The 19,987-nt window shown below is 38.0% G+C and overlaps 1 protein-coding gene across 1 annotated transcript in view; it reads left to right on the top strand.

Annotated features, from left to right (window-relative positions):
- Positions 1-19,987, top strand: part of LOC121376955 (arf-GAP with SH3 domain, ANK repeat and PH domain-containing protein 2-like) — a 98,195-nt gene that overhangs the window by 12,849 nt on the left and 65,359 nt on the right. The window contains exons 2-3 of the mRNA XM_041504765.1: positions 8,132-8,204; positions 11,809-11,895. Coding sequence (XP_041360699.1) covers positions 8,132-8,204; positions 11,809-11,895 — 160 coding nt within the window. The remainder of the gene's footprint in view (positions 1-8,131; positions 8,205-11,808; positions 11,896-19,987) is intronic.

Raw genomic sequence — 19,987 nt, forward strand, 5'->3', positions numbered from 1 at the left:
TCTTGACTTTGTTGACATGTAGTAACCTGGAAACGTGAATGACCTTTCTTTTGTTATTTTAATGTCTGCCCATGCAAGGCTTCTAGATTATGGTAGTCCCACTCCCATGCCTAGTGATATTCAATTTTGGGCTGGTAAATAACTACTATTGCCATGCCAGATAGGGCTTCTAGATTACGGTTGCCTCACTCCCATGCCTAGTAATATTCAATGTTGGGCTGGTAAATAACTACTATTGCCATGCCTATCAGTTAGTGGGATAAAAATTGCCAAATGTGGCAGTTAAGTCTCTTTTGTAAATATGAATATCCTGCCCCCAACCCAACCCCCAAATGTTAGTGTTTTTAAGCTCTATTTCCTTCTTTAGGTGACATATCTGATTATTAATATTATTTAGTAAAATTGTATTAACTAAAGTAAAGCAGGGCTAGTGAATTTTTAATTGTGGCTAGTAAATTTTTAAAATCATTGATCACTTGACTAGTGGATTTTATAAAAATTCCAGAAGCCCATGCAGGTGCCATTTCAACTATTTGTTTAATATCTTATGCCGTTTTTGTGTTTTTTTTGCAAATGACTTGTATTTCAAATTTCATAAAAACTCTGAACTTGACATCAAAATATTTAACGTGTGTGTGGTCTTCACCAGGAAAGCCAAGTGCTCACTCCTGCTGTCTCCACACTCTCCTGAAAAGTTTTACAAGAGTGGCAAATTGATCAGTTACATGTACATACAATAAAAGAAATTAATGGGTTTTATTTGAGTCTTTGTGTGATTGCTCATCTTCTTTTTTTTGATTGCTCTTATCCTAGCACCATTTCAGGAGAGGGTGTGAGACATAGCCCAGTGATAAAGCTGTCTACGATCCATCCCTGTCCATGGGCCACATTGGGCTATTTCTTGTTCCAGCCAGTGCACCACAACTGGTTTATGAAAGGCTGTGGTATGTGCTTCCATACATGTACATGTATGTCTGTGGGATGGTGCATATAAAAGATCTCTTGCTACTAATGAAGAAATATGTAGTGGGTTTCCTCTCTAAGACTTTATGACAGAATTACCAAATGTTTGACATCCAATAGCCGATGATTAATAAATCAATGTGCTCTAGTGGTGTCATTAAACAAAAACAAACTTGGAGTTTATCCCTTTCAGCAGAGTGATTTGCAGCTCGCCTTGATTTTGCTCATGGTGAAGACTGTGTAGATATCCCAGGTCAGGTCAGGTCAGAGGGTTTTACGTGCACATTCACAGCAATCTGTTGTAGTGCACGCCTGTCATGGGCACAGGTGCTGGCCTTGGCTGGCTCCTCTGTCCAGGACAGAAAAGGGGTTGGGGTGGGTTGGAGAGGGGACCGCCTGCCTTGGCAGATGCAAGAGAGCACCAACAGCCCGACTAGGTGCTATTGAATTTTGAAAAGTCCCATAGGATTAAGCCAAAACAAGAAAGGTTGCACAGTTTCAGTGAACGAATTTGGGCTCTTTTTTGAATGGTCTGCCAAAAGATATAAATGGGAGCTACGTATAGTTTTTTAATTTTAGTATATTGCGAGTAGCTTGTTATTGGAACCTAGTAGATATGCCTAACTCTTAACTCTCATAGAAGCAAGCTGGACAGAATTTTTTTCTCTAAAATACCAACCTCCCCCCCCACCCCCACCCCCTTGGGAACAAATGCCATGGATGTTTTGATGGCAGCTACTGTAAAACATGTTGTTTTCTCATGCACTTCCCAGACACTTAACAATGATCAGCTGAAAGAGGAGAAAATTGATCTGCACCACAGATGCATCGGTGTTGTTTCAGCTGTCTTCGTGGAATGCCAGCCAGACATAACACTGGCAGCAATCACAGTCATTTCTCTGTCACTGCAATCAGTTCCAACAGGGCTAGCTACAGCAGGTCTTTCAGCATACACATGTAATAATGACAATACATACATGTGTACATGTATGCATGGTTTGAATTTGGATTTTTAAGTTTGAAATACATGCTAAGGCTGTCTGCCATATAGCGCTTGCCAAAAAGGAATGTTACATGTTGGGTGGGGTAGGTGGCAGGGCAGTGCATCTGCCACAAAGAATTTTTGGGTATGGCACTATGGAATTGAGTGCAACCACAGTCAACAGAGGGTATGGGGGTGCCTCCCCCAGAAAAAAAATGGGTTACTTTTAGGGTTAGGGTTAAAAAAATCACACAGTAATGATAAAGAATAATTAATTTTATCAAAAGGTTAACTTTTAAAAAAAAATCTACAAAATAATTTGGGTATGGCGCCATACCTGTTTTGCCCTCTGGCAGAAACCCTGCTACATGTAATTCCTACATATACATGTAACAATGCCGAATACACTGTACACACTTGTACAAATGTACACACATGTATGTATGTAATCAGCACCTTTGTCTCAAGGCCAATTTGATGTTACTTTCAAGTTAAAAATCTGCTAAATAATTTGGGTATGGCGCCATACCCATTTTACCCTCTGGCAGAAACCCTGCTACATGTAATTCCTACATATACATGTAACAATGCTGAATACACTGTACACACTTGTACAAATGTACGCACATGTATGTAAATTAATCAGCACCTTTGTCTCATGGCCAATTTGATGTTACTTTCAAGTTAAAAATCTGCTAAATAATTTGGGTATGGCACCATACCCGTTTTACCCTCTGGCAGAAACCCTACAGGGTTAGCCCTGGGTTGCTATTTGTGGTCATATATAGATGGGTGGGTGTTACATGCTACATGTATTTAGCAGAACTTCCATAACTAATGTATCAAAGTGAAGCATATGACAATTAACATATTAAGATGATACCTGCTTGAAATCTGTCTGTCATTGTAATGAAATATTTAACTTAATCGGCTAAAATTCTTGGTGATTATTCACCCCTCCCTTTCTCTCTCTCTCTCTCTCTCTCTCTCTCTCTCTCTCTCTCTCTCTCTCTCTCTCTTTGCCTCCATCTGTTTTAACTGTCTCTCACTCTTACTATCTCCCTTTCTATCTCCTCCTCTCTCTCAAACTGTTAACAGTGTTACCATTGTTATTATCCTGTGTGCCATGTTTTGTAAAAAATATTCGTAAAATGCAGTGAGAGATCTTAATTGATACAGGCATAGCCTGTTGGGCAATTCCAGACAAACAAACATTAATATATATATATCATTAAAAAATGTTTGTTTGAAATATATCTGAAAGGTCATTGTTGTACTGAACCGTGATTCACATGTGTTTAGATTACATGTAGATAATTCACCAGTAATTGCACAAACACATCTGTACATGTATGAATCAGGGCTTCTAGATTATGGTAACCCCACTCCCATGGCTAGTGATATTCAATGTTGGGCTAGTAAATAACTAATATTGCCATGCCTGACAGGGCTTCTAGATTATGGTAACCCCACTCCCATGGCTAGTGATATTCAATGTTGGGCTAGTAAATAACTACTATTGCCATGCCCGACGGCTAGTGAAAATAAAGTTGTCAAATGCTGCATTTTGTAAATATGAATATCCTGTCCCCCCCCCCCCCCCCCCCCCCCCCCCAATCTTAGCATTTTTGATCGCTATTTCCCTCTTTAGGTAACAAATCTGATTATTACTATTAATAAAATTGTATTAAGTAAAGTAGGGCTAGTGAATTTTTAATCATGGCTAGTAAATTGGTCCCATATATGGCTAGTGGATTTTGTAAGAATTCTAGAAGACCTGATGAATCATGAGAACTGACTTACAGTTATGTACAAGATTTAGAAATTTTGTCCCCTGCAGTAGTCTTACAGTTGTGATTTACAATTGTATACTCAAGAAAATTAATGGGCAGAAGACGTTTTGTTAATGCTGGCTATAGTGTTATAATATTCATGTACATGTATAATGTTAACAAGCTTTGATCAGCAATTATTTCTAAGCATTGTTTGAGTAACTTTGACCAGTGAAAAATGCAACGTTTGTGTGCTGTTTAAAACACCAAAACAAATGTATTTTGTACCACATGTATTGTACATGACTTTTCAAATCGAATATTGTAAAGAAAAATTATAAAACATATCTACTGGCACTTAATTAATTTTGTGAGTGCTCACTTGAGGTGCTTGCTTCACAGGATCGAACCACCTTGGTGGATCCATTCAATTGATTGTTTTTTTCTCATTCCAACCAGTGCACCACAACTGAATGAATGAATGAATGTTTAACGACACCCCAGCACGAAAAAATACATCAGCTATTGGGTGTCAAACTATGGTAATGCAAACAAATAAGGTAATGATCAATATCAATATAAAAATTCAAGATTTAAACAAAAACACAGTGTAAAGAACCGTGCAAAAACACAAATATCACAGATAGATACTGACATTTATTCAAAATTTCAATTTGTGTTGTATATTGGCCATTCTCAAAGGCTGTACGTGGTATACATGTACCGGGTATGTGCTATCCTGTCTGTGGGAAGGTGCATATAAAAGATTCCTTGCTGTATGGGGGAAAATATAACAGGTTTCCTCTGATGACTACGAGTCAGAATTACCAAATGTTTGACATCCAATAGCCGATGATTAAGTATAATCAATGTGCTCCAGTGGTGTCGTTAAACAAAACAAATTTTAAACTTTAATTAATTCTGTTGAGTATACATTTTGTGTATACATGTAATATATATTCTTCTAAAATCATTTACTGAAAGTCAAAAATCTGTTTCTTGAAAAGTCCTGGATTTTATTCACCACTAACCAGCCTCGGTGGCGTTGTGGTTAGGCCATCGGTCTACTGGCCGGTAGGTACTGGGTTAGGATCCCAGTCGAGACATGGTATTTTTAATCCAGATACCGACTCCAAACCCTGAGTGAGGCTCAATGGGTAGGCCACTTGCACTGACCAGTGATCCATAACTGGTTCAACAAAGGCCATGGTTTGTGCTATCCTGCCTGTGCGAAGTGCAAATAAAAGATCCCTCGCTGCCTGTCGTAAAAGAGTAGCCTATGTGGCAACAGCGGGTTTCCTCTAAAAAACAGTGTCAGAATGACCATATGTTTGACGTCCAATAGCCGATGATAAGATAAAAAATCAATGTGCTCTATAGTGGCGTCGTTAAATAAAACAAACTTTATTCACCACTAAGGTATGCATGCAAAGCCAGATTTGACCATTGAATGAGATACATGTACATGTATTAATAGTAACAGAGCAGTCAGCAATGATACCTGCATATTTTTGGTCATATGAAGGTCACAGCATGTCAGTCATCTCTGCTTGTAACAATTAAAATCATGCTTCAAAACCATATGACTTTCATGCTAATTATTGTGATGACATGCACCTATATATACAGTGGGGGCGGGACAACGTAAACCCAGTTGTAAAGCACTCGCTTGATGCACGGTCAGTCTAGGATCAATCCATGTCAGTGGTGGGCCCAATGGACTATTTCTCATTCCAGCCAGTTCACCACGTCTGGCATATCAAAGACCGTGGTATGCGCTATCCTGTTTATGGGATAGTGCATATAAATTATGAAAGATCCCTTACTACTAATAGAAAAAATGTAGCAGGTTTCCTGTCTATATAAGACTACATGTATATGTCGAAATTACCAAATGTTTCACATCCGATAGCCGATGATTAATAAATCAATGTGCTCTAGTGGTGTTGTTAAAACAGACTTTTTCTTTTTATATACAGTGTACCCTTAATTTATTGCACACACACACACACACACACACACACACACACACACACACACACACACACACACACACACACACACACACACACACACACACACCCTCGATTAATGCCAGTCCTGCTTACCACCAACTTCTCTTCAAACTTGTATTATTTGTATTTCTGTGCCAATCCCTCAATTTATTGCTGCTAATCAAAAAGAGTAGCCCATGAAGTGGCGACAGTGGGTTTCCTCTCTCAATATATGTGTGGACCATAACCATATGTTAGACGCCGTATAACCGTAAATAAAACATTTCTTTCTTTTCTGTATATTATAGGGAAGCCATGAAATAATAGCAATTTGGCAAATTTGATACGAAAATCTATCGACAAGTTGAAGTTTCATTTAGCCAATACAGCAAAAATATCGGAACATCCATAAACAACAGACAATTTTCTAATTAGTTTTTTTAGCTAACGGAACATCCATAAATGACAGACAATTTTCTGATTAGTTTTTTAGCTAACGGAACATCCATAAATGACAGACAATTTTCTGATTAGTTTTTCAGCTAACGGAACATCCATAAATGACAAGACAATTTTCTAATTTGCTTTTTAGCTAATTAGTAATGAAATATATATTCGCCAAATTCAATATTAATTTACATTTGGTGGTATGACGAGCGCCAGCTTAAACCCTGGAAGCAAATAACATCGATATAGGACTCATGCATTGCAACATTATACATATACACACACATTTACCTGCTAATGTTCAGCAGGTGGTATGTGTAGAACATTAGTGGTGTGGACATGTATATATATGCAGGGCACTTTAATGTGGGAATGTGCATATGGAAGATTTACTTGGACATGTTATACATGTATGTATGCAGTAGTGGATCCAGGGAGGGTCCACAGGTTCGGACCCCCGCTTTTTTGAAAACCGACCATAACCTTTAAGGGGAAACATGATTATAATATTAACTGTTCTGTGTAAAAGGAGTGATCAGTCATCACATTTGGACCCTCTCCCCTCCCCTTCAGAAATCCTGCATTCACGCCTGGTATGTAATTGTTAGGAAGTGCAGAATGAAGTTATCATGTTATGCGCTCGCACTTGATGTGTGGTCGGTCTGGAATCGATCCCCATCAGTGGGCCTATTGGGCTATTTCTCACTCCATCCAATGCACCACGAATGGTATATCAAAGGCCGGTCACATGTGCTATCCTGTCTGTTGGATGGTGCATATAAAAGATTCCTTGCTACATGTATACTAATAGAAAAATGTAGTGGGTTTCCTCTCTAAAATTTTATATCGAAATGACCAAATGTTTTGACATCTAATAGCCAGTGATTAAGAAATCAATATGCTCTAGTGGTGTCGTTAAACAAAACAAACTTTTTTTTGATCATGTTAAAACCATTAAAAATCACGAAAAAAGTAAATGCATATATGATAGTACATACCACAAACTTTAATACATGTATCTAGATATATACCAGTAATTAATGCAAAACTGGATAGAATGAAAGGGAAATAATGCAATGGTTATACTAAGGTTGATTAATCCCATATATTAGTACATATACATGCAGTTACTGTACTGTATGTGCAGAGGGCCGGGACATAGTCCAGTGGTAAGGCGCTCACTCGATATGCGGTCGGTGTTGCATCGATCTTTGGCGGTGGGCCCATATTGGGCTATTTCTCATTCCAGCCAGTGCACCACAACTGGTATATCGAAGGCCGTGGTATATACAACCCTGTCTGTGGAAAGGTGCGTATAAAAGGTCCCTTGCTGCTAATCGAAAAGAGTAGCCCATGAAGTGGAGACAGCGGGTTTCCTCTCTCAATATCTGTGTGGTCCTTAACCATATGTCTGACGCCATATAACCGTAAATAAAATGTGGTGAGTGCATCACTAAATAAAACATTTGTTTCTTTCTTTACTGTATGTACATACAATGTACATGTACATGCCATAGTTTGTATGGTACTGGGCTTTCTTAAAGTATGCTGGACAACAAAACCCCCCATAAATATTAATTTAGTTTACTTTAATTAATTTTTAAACATTATTATCCAATTAGAGTTCCATTAGTTTTTGTGTCCATTTTGATACTATTTGCTGATTTAACGTTATACACATATGTGTCATGAAAAAACACACAAATATCCATGTTTCTTTTGTTGTGCAGTATACATGCATCTTTTTCTGAAAATGTATTGGATTCAACTGAATATACCTGTACTTGTAAGCATTTACCGGTACATGTACAGGTACTCATCTGCAGGTAATATTTGAATGGGGAAAAACTTACAATGTTGCAAGGGACAAGTATCTTTAAAAAAAAGAAAAAAAGCGGCTACATCAGATTTAAACTTGGTTACATACAATGGTAGTAAATTTTCTAATATAGTCTCTTTATCTTGTCTTGTAGACACTGGACATGGACCGGAGTGGGCTGACCAAGATGAAGAAATCGGTCAAGGCTCTGTATAATTCTGGAACAAGTAAGTTTGTCCTTGAGACTTAATATACACATACACCTACAGTACAAGACACAATGATTACAGTTTTCTTGGGGCACTGGTAGGGACGGGAGCACGAAATACAACTAGTTTAGCTGGGTTTAGCAGGGCTTCTAGATTATGGTAGCCCCACTCCCATGGCTAGTGATATTCAGTGTTGGGCTAGTAAATAACTACTATTGCCATGCCTGACGGCTGGTGAATTTTTGTTAATCAAATGTTGCTGTTAAGTCTATTTTGTAAATGTGAATATCCTGCCCCCCACCCCACCCATCCCAATGTTAGCGTTTTTAAGCTCTACCTCCCTTTTTAGGTGACATATCCAATTATTACTATTATTTAGTAAAATTGTATTAAAGTAAATTAGGGCTAGTGAATTTTTAATCGTGGTTAGTGAATTTTCAAATCACTGATCCCATGGCTAGTGGATTTAATAAATGTTCTAGAAGCTCTTGGTTTAGCCATTGTGGTTAAATCCTATGACCCAAGCATCTCAGACGAGCGCTCTATTGCCTAAGCTACAATTAAGGTTCAAGCACGCTGTCCTGGGCACACACCTCAGCTATCTGGGCTGTCTGTCCAGGACAGTGGGTTAGTTGTTAGTTGGTTAGTCGTTAGTGAGAGTGAAGAGGGTGTAGTGGCCTTACACCTACCCATTGAGCCCTTAAGGACTCGCTCTGGGTTGGAGCCGGTACTGGGCTGCGAACCCAGTACCTACCAGCCAGCTAGTACTCCGATGACTTAACCACTGCACCACCAAGACCGGTCCCCTTATATATATGCACACTGGTGTAGCCAGGATTTTATGGCCTGGTGCAAATAAAGTGTGACATTTGACCAAAAATTCAACTTTAACAAATAGTCTGATTTTCAGCAATTTCAACTGGGGAATAGTATATATTTTGATGACAAAAATAAATTTTGTGGCCAAGATGTATAGAACAAGAAAAATTTGTATCCATTTTGATGACAATGGACACCTTTTCATAATTTCATTGTAATATTCTGACCAGTTAATAATACAAGTTTTATTTATTATTTTCAAGTTTTTTTAGTGTTGACATGGACCTAATGCAATTTTATAAACATCTATACATCTATAAATGGTTGCTGATAAAAAAATATTGACATTATACATAGAAAATTATATGTATTTTCAGAAACTGGAATTGTGGAATTTTTTAAAAAATACATGTTGTAACAAGGCTCATATTTAGATTAGTAAAAATGTCTTAACTATAATTCTGGACATGCTTACTTAACGTACTGAAAATTTGAAGAAGATATCTCTTGTAAGTGCATGAATATAAGCTCTTGAATATTTCACCGTTATGGTTGGGACACATGCTTTACAATAGCAATTTGAACAATTTAATAGTTGACATTTTATTACTGTTATCATAAAAACATATAATACATTCATAGGACAATCATTTAAAACAATCTTAGCTTCCTAAAAGCTCACATAAATGTGATCATAGAAGTGTTATTTCAAAGAACTGTGACATTTTTAACACCTCCCAAAATGTCAAATGAAAGACAATTAAACTTTCACAGAACTAAATACCCGGACAACATAAAAATAGCTCGAAGTTACTCAATTATGTACTTAGTGTCTATTTAATCTATGATTAGCCATACATTGCCACTCAAATGCCCACATCCTTAGCGTTACTCTGGACCATTATCGTTGGGACACAATAATAAACAACAAACTGTAGCTTCAAAAGAATTGTTCACAATCCATGTTTTGTAGCATATACACATATTATTCACCAAATTATGTTTGGTACCTCATTTGAATGAATTTTAGAATGCATAACCTTCATACATCAAATATTTGGTGCTTTCAATGAAAAAATGTACAAGTGATTGAACATAAACTGAACTTTTGTCAATAAATCTAAATGTGTATTGGATACAGACATACTTGTAATGCATGTGCACATGAAGTATAAAACAGCTTAACTACTCAATCAAACACCAACAGTGTCCATTTAATCTATGATTATCCATATATTGCCACTCCAATGCATAATTGTCCCATCCATAACGACAACCACATTATGTTTATATATATTTAATTGTGACTTTTATTTTATGTTTTCTTTGTAAATTCCCTTATATTTAGGTACTTCTTATATAACTTATATAATTTACAAAGCATTTACTCTGTTAGCATCTGTCGGTTGTAAATGATACCTTGTTTAATTACATCTTATACATTATCCCTATACGTATGAAATAATAATACAATAGTAGTAATGGTAATGGTAATGACTGTAGTGGTGATGTTAATAATAATAATGATAAATGTACTATTTTCTATTGCAATTTATCCTTTAAATTAATTTAATTTTTCCTTTCCTTCACTCTTTCAATCTTCTTTCTTTCTTTCTCTCCTTCCTTCTCTTTATTTCTATCATTTCTAGCTTCTTTGTTAACCCCATAAAACTATTAACTATGATTTACATGTATCTACATTTGTACATGTACCGGGTATGTCCATTATTACTGTTTGATTAATGTGCTATATATATATATGTACAATGTTTAACATATTATATGATTGTAAAGTAGTGATACCAGGGCCCCAACCCTGGCACTATTATATTTGTTTTCTGGAGTCAATAAACTTTATTAAAAAACAAAACAACAACAACAACAACAAAAAAACCCAAAAACCCCATTTAATTACAATGGATTGGTACATTATAATCTTCTTATGACATAAAAACATGTTTGAAACATTCACTGCTATTAAATTTGGTAGCTTTTAGTGACATGTAAAGTGGTATTGCTAAAAAAATAATCTATATTGTTGCCGTTATGGTTGGGACAGAAGCGTTATGGTTGGGACACCACTAGTTTTGGGTCCTTAGTCTGGAACTGTCTTTGAGAATTAAGCCCACTGTAAGATAAAATAATAATAATAATAATGGGTTAAGGAAATGTGTGCAAGAGAATTGGATGAATAGTGTAACTACATGTACATGTATGTGTATGATTTTATAAAATTTAATGCAGTAACAAATGTTTTAAAAGGTGTGATTTGGGGGTGACGAGGGAGCATTGCCCCCGTGCCCCCCACCCCCCCCTGCTATTTCACAGTATATGCATACATTTATGTTGTCACAGGGTTTCTGCCAGAGGGTAAAACGGTTATTATGCCGTACCCAGATGTTTTTGCAGATTTTGACAACATTAATATGACAACATTAATATTTTATGATTTTCTTAACCCTCATTTACATAGTGCCATACCCAAAATTTTCTTTCTGGCAGAAATCCTGGTTGTGGTGTTAAACAAAACAGACTAACAAACATGTTTTAGTGGTGTATATTGACCCCTATTCCAATATTAAGCTCAAATTTAACGATGGCCATTCGGTAAATTGCTGCAATGGCCTAGTCATGTGCCCCAACTATGGTAAGTGCAAACAAATAAGGTCAAAATTCAAGACCTGCCAATAACATTTGCATATTTTCAATGAAAACCGAGCATGAAATATTTTGATCCAATGTTCAGGTTCATGTAGGTAACTGTGATGTAGTTATTAACAAATTTCATTTGATTTCATTACAGTGCATGTTGCAAATGAAGCCTATTTTTCTGAGAACTTGGAGAAACTGGGGAACAACGCTCGCATTAGAGAGAAGGAGACAGAAATCGGTGAGTGCCAAGATTCTGATTTTGAAACGAGTGGAAAGAAAAGACCGTTTGCTTGATAACACTTTGATACATTGTAAATGATTTTTGATGTACATTTATTGCAACACTTAGTCTCTTAGCATTAGAGAGGAGACAGAGATCGGTGAGTGCCAAGATTCTGCTTTTGTAATGAGTGGAAAAGAAAGACAGTTTGCTTGATAACACCTCTGTACGTTGTAAAACATTTCAGACATACAATTATTGCACCATTAGGTCTCTCGGCGTGAGAGAGGAAACCTGTTGTGGCCACATGGGCTCCTCTTACTAACTACAGTGAAACCTCTCAAAACCGAACCCTCTATAAACTGGAATTCCCTCAAAACCGGACGTTTTTCATGGTTCATTGTTTAAATATCTGTGCAGAAGAAAACCTCACTAAACCGGATACCTCTTAAAACCAGACTTTTTACTTGGTACCTAGGGTGTCCGGTTTAGAGGAGTTTCACTGTATATGTACGGTAGTTCAAGGAATCTTTGAAATACACTTTTAAACAGACAGAACAGTACATTCCATAGCCTTTGATATTTTAGTCCTGAGTCATTTGTTGCTATGGAGAAAAACCCACAGAGTCTGCAGCAGGGAATCAATCAACTCATTGCAAAGAGAAACCCATGGATTATTTCAGCCCATAGTTCCATTTTCTAAAGTCAGCAATTACCATAGCAGAGTTTCTGCCAGAGGTTGAAACAGGTATGGTGCCATACCCAGATTTATTATACGCACGTCTATGATGGGTCATATTGTGGTATGGCATTGTCCGTCCATCCGTTAAATATTGGCAAATAATGCACACCTGGTGTATACATTTTGCTATTGTTGAGATTGATGGCACTTTTGTGCAGTCGGTGATGCTCTCTACCTACGGCAATTTATATGTCAGTGACGGCAATTGCTGTTGGAGCCGTCGTTAAGTTCAAGCCCTGGGCATATTGTGAAAGACCACACAGATAATGGAAGAGGAAAGTAAAGTAGGGCTAGTGAATTTTTAATATTGGCTAGTAAATTTTTTAAATCATTGATCCCATGGCTAGTGGAGGAGTGGGATGTAGCCCAGTGGTAAAGCACTCTCTTGATGCACGGTCGGTTTAGGATCGATCCCTGTCGGTGGCCCCATTGGGCTATTTCTTGTTCCAGCCAGTGCACCACGACTGGTGTAACAAAGGCCGTGCTATGTACTATTCTGTCTGTGGGATGGTGCATATAAAAGATCCCTTGCTGCTAATCGAAAAGAGTAGCCCATGAAGTGGCAACAGCGGGTTTCCTCTATATATATATATATGTGTGTGGTCCTTTACCATATGTCTGGTGCCATATAACCGTAAATAAAATGTGTTGAGTGCATCATTAAATAAAACATTTCCTTCTTCCATGGCTAGTGGATTTTATAAGTTAACAAAAGTTTACAATATAATAGTAATAATCAGATATGTCACCTAAAGAGGGAAATAAAACTTAAAAACACTAACATTGGGGGGTTGGGATGGGTGCAGGATATTCATATTTACAAAATAGACTTAACTGCAACATTTGAACAAAACAAAAAATCACTAGCCGTCGGGCATAGTAATAGTAGTTATTTACTAGCCCAACATTGAATATCACTAGCCATGGGAGTGGGGCTACCATAATCTAGAAGCCCTGTCGGGCATGGCAATAGTAGTTATTTACTAGCCCAACATTGAATATCACTAGCCATGGGAGTGGGACTACCATAATCTAGAAGCCCTGTCTGGCATGGCAATAGTAGTTATTTACTAGCCCAACATTGAATATCACTAGCCATGGGAGTGGGGCTACCATAATCTAGAAGCCCTGTCGGGCATGGCAATAGTAGTTATTTACTAGCCCAACATTGAATATCACTAGCCATGGGAGTGGGGCTACCATAATCTAGAAGCCCTGTCGGGCATGGCAATAGTAGTTATTTACTAGCCCAACATTGAATATCACTAGCCATGGGAGTGGGACTACCATAATCTAGAAGGCCTGTCTGGCATGGCAATAGTAGTTATTTACTAGCCCAACATTGAATATCACTAGCCATGGGAGTGGGGCTACCATAATCTAGAAGGCCTGTCTGGCATGGCAATAGTAGTTATTTACTAGCCCAACATTGAATATCACTAGCCATGGGAGTGGGGCTACCATAATCTAGAAGCCCTGTCTGGCATGGCAATAGTAGTTATTTACTAGCCCAACATTGAATATCACTAGCCATGGGAGTGGGGCTACCATAATCTAGAAGGCCTGTCTGGCATGGCAATAGTAGTTATTTACTAGCCCAACATTGAATATCACTAGCCATGGGAGTGGGGCTACCATAATCTAGAAGCCCTGTCTGGCATGGCAATAGTAGTTATTTACTAGCCCAACATTGAATATCACTAGCCATGGGAGTGGGGCTACCATAATCTAGAAGGCCTGTCTGGCATGGCAATAGTAGTTATTTACTAGCCCAACATTGAATATCACTAGCCATGGGAGTGGGACTACCATAATCTAGAAGCCCTGTCTGGCATGGCAATAGTAGTTATTTACTAGCCCAACATTGAATATCACTAGCCATGGGAGTGGGGCTACCATAATCTAGAAGCCCTGTCTGGCATGGCAATAGTAGTTATTTACTAGCCCAACATTGAATATCACTAGCCATGGGAGTGGGGCTACCATAATCTAGAAGCCCTGTCGGGCATGGCAATAGTAGTTATTTACTAGCCCAACATTGAATATCACTAGCCATGGGAGTGGGACTACCATAATCTAGAAGGCCTGTCGGGCATGGCAGTAGTAGTTATTTACTAGCCCAACATTGAATATCAGTAGCCATGGGAGTGGGGCTACCATAATGTAGAAGCCCTGGTTTAAAAAAAAATCATTGTTGCCCCAGAAAGTCTTAATTTGTGATGGTAATGTTAAGGCCTTACATCATTACCATACCAATTTTACTGAGCATTAAATACATAAAGTTTAACAAACTATGTTGTATACTAATTGTAACTCCAAACATTTAACTAAAAATATATATGTTATTTTATGGTTGGTTTGCCCATTGTATGTATTGCGTGCCCAGGACATACGTATGCATATACATTTGCATTCATTTTATGACAGCACAGAACCATTTTATTTTTACAGTGCTGGCTTTAACCCATTTCATTGTTTGCCTAAAAAGTAAAGTAATATGTTGTCACCCATAGCTTTTGTGAGTCAGAGGTACACGTTACAAAGAGATTACTTCCTAGTTGAGAAAATGTACTGAGACATAAATGTGCACAAATGTATGCTTTAGAGACCTAGTATAATGATGTTGTCATTATTATGAGTCAGTGTCTAATTTGAATATTAAAACATTTTTTGTACTTCAGATAATAATACAAATTATATTCTACATCCTAGTTGGTAAAACGGGCGTGACGCAGCCCAGTGATAAAGCACTCGCTAGATGTGCGGTCGGTGTGTGGCATCGATCCCCATCGGTGGGCCCAATGGGCTATTTCTCATTCGAGCCAGTGTGTGCGTGATGCAGCCCAGTGGTAAAGCGATCACTAGATGTATGGTCGGGTGTGGGATCAATCCTCATCGGTGGGCCAAATGGGCTATTTCTCCTTCCAACCAGAGCACCACGACTGGTACATCAAAAGCCGTGGTATGTGCTATCCTGTTTCTGGGATGGTGCATATAAAAGATCCCTTCCTGTTAATTGAAAAGAGTAGCTAGCCCATGAAGTGGGGACAACAGGTTTCCTTTCTCAATATCTGTGTGGTCCTTAATAGGGGTGCAACGATACGGTCAAAACCGTATTGCGATATATTGCGATATAAGAAACCGTATTGCAATATGTATTGCAATATAGTTGATATTATTTAAATTTAATATTTATGGGTTGGGTCTTTTTTTTAATGAAAACAGAAGGCATAACTTTTTAATGATTTTTATTAGTTTCAGCTGTCAGGCTAAATGTTTTAGGCCATATTTTTATTTTTTAAAACAATACTTGTCTACTAGAACACCGGTGTGCAGCTGTGACGGTGTCAAACTATTTATAAATTGTCACATTCGGAAATCCTTACTATCGGGCTTTTCCGTTGCTGCTCGCTTAACACGGAAATGTACGTATTGAGTCGCTATGTTTCGGCAGATCGACCAAACCAGAGCCGAGGTTATTAGCCGAGGTATTTTGAACGATCGGCTGAAGTATTCCGAGTTCAGTGAAAAACAGCGAAGTGTGATTTTCACTTGTTGGTTTATTTCTTTGAAGATGATAGCCGTAGCCGTATTCCAACGTAAATGAACAATGAATGATAATGTGTAAGTAACAAAACATTTATTTGTAATTATCGTTAACTGGTTATTTTCAATGGACATTAAACACGTTTTGTTTAGAAGTCAGAACCAAGTATAACCGACCTATCACTTCGTATGCCAACAAGTAAGCCGACTACGCTTAACGTGATAGTTACACTTCCTGTCACCACCAATTAATAAAATGATGTGGTTTTTGTTTGTTTATTTGCCTATTTCAAGTCAAATAAAATACAAGGAAAAAAAATAGCGTATAAAAATCGCGATACGCAAAACTGTACCGCGGTTCGTATCGAGCTGATCAATTATCACGGTATACCGGTTTATCGTTGCAGCACTAGTCTTTAACCATATGTTTGATGCCATATAACCATAAATACAATGTGTCTGAGTGCGTCATTAAATAACTTCCTTCCTAGTTAGTAAAATATAAATTAATCCCCCCCCCCCCCCCCCCCTTTAACTTATGAGAGAGAAAATATTTGATGCTACATACATACATACATACATGTATGTTGATTTACGTGTACTACTACTACCGGTACAAGGGGTGGTACTTGGCGTCATAGGATCGAACCACCTCAGTGGATCCATTCAACTAATTGTATTTTTTTTCGCGTTACAACCAGTGCATCCCAACTGGTCAAAGCATCGTTCGAAATAAGCACTTGTCCTGACAAGCAAAAATCTATTCGGACAAGCAAAATGTACCTCAGTGTTTGTCCTGTGGACAATTTAAGTGAAATTTTCAGCAATCAAAAACATCATCCTTGTACTTGAATAAAACAAACCATTTATTTGGACAAGTGAAAATGTTGGCAGACAAGTAGATTTCTCGATGTATTTGTCCATAGGACTAGTAAAACATTCTGCTTATTTTTGTCACTGCAAAGGCCATGGTATGTGCTTTCCTCTCTGTAGGAAAGTGCATATAAAAGATCCCTTGCTGCTAATGGAAAAATGTAACAGCTTCCTCTGATGGCTAAGAGTCAGAATTACCAAATGTTTGACATCCAATAGTGAATGTTTAGTTAATCAATGTGCTCTAGTGGTGTCGTTACACAAAAAAAAAACCCACTACCGGTATATATAGTTCAACACATATAACAATACTTTAAAGATCCATTATCGTGGATTCTGTCAGAGGGTACGAGAAATAGCCCAATGGGCACACCGATGGGGATCGATCCCACACCGACTCCGCATCGGAGAGTGCTGTACCACTGGGCTATGTCCCACCCCTTTGTGTGAAGACACCATTATTGAACTGTGGTAGAGCTCCTTATAAATCTTGTATAATATCAGGGGTCGGACCTAGCCGAGTGGTAAAGCACTCGGCTGATGCGTGGTCAGTCTAGGATCAATCCCCGTCGGTGAACTCATCAGGCTATTTCTCGTTCCAGCCAGTGCACCACGACTGGTATATCAAAGGTACATGTATGTGATGTCTTGTCTGTGGGATGGTGCATATAAAAGATCATTTGCAACTAATGGAAAAATGTAGCAGCTAGGTTTCCTCTCAAACACTGCATGTTTACATTAAAAAGTTACTGAATGTTTGACATGCAATAGCCGATGATTAGTAAATCAATGTGTTCTAGTGGTGTCGTTAAACAAAATAAACTTCTTCTTTTTTATATAAAATCAAGTGGCTTAAAAATTATTCTTTGCTATAGTAAGAAAAAAATCTACACTATATATATTTTTTTCGTTGAAATAATTTACAAGTAATGTTATGCATACATGTAGTAATTTGTTCCAGCCACCGGCCTCGGTGGCGTTGTGGTTAGGCCATCGATCTACAGGCTGATAGGTACTGGGTTCAGATCCCAGTCGAGGCATGGGATTTTTTATCCAGATACCGACTCCAAACCCTGAGTGAGTGCTCCACAAGGCTCAATGGGTAGGTGTAAACCACTTACACTGACCAGTGTTCCATAACTGGTTCAATAAAGGCCATGGTTTGTGCTATCCTGCCTGTGGGAAGTGCAAATAAAAGATCCCTTGCTGCCTGTCGTAAAAGAGTAGCCTATGTGGTCACAGCGGGTTTCCTCTAAAAACACAGTGTCAGAATGACCATATGTTTGACGTCCAATAGCCAATGATAAGATAAAAAATCAATGTACTCTAGTGGCGTCGTTAAATAAAACAAACTTTACTTTGTTCCAGCCAGTGCACCATGACTGGTACATCAAAGGCTGTGGTATGTACTACCCTGTCTGTGGGATGGTGCATATAAAAGATCCCTTGCTGCTAATCAAAAAGAGTAGCCATGAAGTGGCGACAGCTAGTTTCCTCTCTCATTATCTGTGCGGTCTATAACCATATGTTTGATGCCATTTAACCGTAAATAAAATGTGTTGAATGTGTCATTAAATAAAACATTTTTCGGGTTTTTTTTTTACATGTAGTAACAGGTAATAATAAAAAATCTTTGAAATATAAATTTACATGTATGAGCTTTGTGTGTTTTTGTTTTGAGATATTTTATTGATCAGAAAAAAGAATCAAAAGGATTGCACAACAGGCAGAGCCTTTATAAATGCTCTCCTAAACAAGATGGATATCAGACAATAATCAATATTCATAATCATATATAAAACATGATAACATTATGTGTGTTGGCAAAGTACACATGAATGCAGTGTTTAGCGATGACTAACAGTGTAAGAATACATTCAGTGTTTGGTTCTTTATCTGCTTTTCACAGTGTACATTGTCATGTAATTCATACTCCTTGCAGTATTGATTATGTCTTAGCTATTGGTACATGTATGAAGTGTATGATATTCACCTTTTATTACCCATTAAATGGTACAGGTGGAGTTAACATTCTCCATACATGTACATCCTGTAATAGTATAGTTTTCTTTTGTTCCTTTCTTTGTCACATACACATGTACATTGTACAGTACACAAACCAACGATAAAGTCAACCAGCAGGTCAGCAGGATGGTTTCCAGTCTGTTTCACCGACTGTATACATACAATACACAAACCAACAATAAAATCAAAGAGACATGGATAGCCAGCCAGAAATCTTCCAGATGGTTCATCTGATTGCGTGTGTGACCAGAGTTTTTTTTAAATAACTGGATGAATCAACAGTTGATGTTTGTAGACAGGACAGGATAGCCAGCCAGAAATCAACAGTTTCATTTCATTTCATTTTAACTTATTTTCGTGCTTATATCCAATTGAAGTTCAAGCACTCTGTCCTGGGCACACACTTCAGCTACCTGGGTTGTTTGTTCCAGGACTGTGGGTTAGTTGTTAGTTGGTTAGTGGTTAGTGGTTAGTGAGAAGGACGAGGGTGTAGTGGCTTTAGACCTACCCAATGAGCCCTTAAGAACTCGCTCTGGGTTGGAGCTGGTACCGGGCTGCGAACCCTGTACCTACCAGCCTGTAGTCCGATGGCTTCACCACTGTGCCACCGAGTTTTCTCTTGTTTGTTTCTTTGTCACATACACATGTACATTGAACAGTACACAAACCAACAATAAAAAGTCAACTAGACATGGATAGCCAACCAGAAATCTTCCAGATGGTTCATCTGATTGCTTGTGTGACCAGAATTAAGTCTTTAAAATAACTGGATGAATCAACAGTTCAGTTTGTAGAGGTTACAAATCTGCTGATACAGTATATTCAGCTGGGAGCAATTACTAGACTTATACTTTATAGTGTTAATGACCGGCCTCGGTGGCGTCGTGGCAGGCCATCGGTCTACAGGCTGGTAGGTACTGGGTT

The sequence above is a fragment of the Gigantopelta aegis genome, chromosome 7 (genome assembly GCF_016097555.1).
Source record: "Gigantopelta aegis isolate Gae_Host chromosome 7, Gae_host_genome, whole genome shotgun sequence".
Classification (NCBI taxonomy): domain Eukaryota; kingdom Metazoa; phylum Mollusca; class Gastropoda; order Neomphalida; family Peltospiridae; genus Gigantopelta; species Gigantopelta aegis.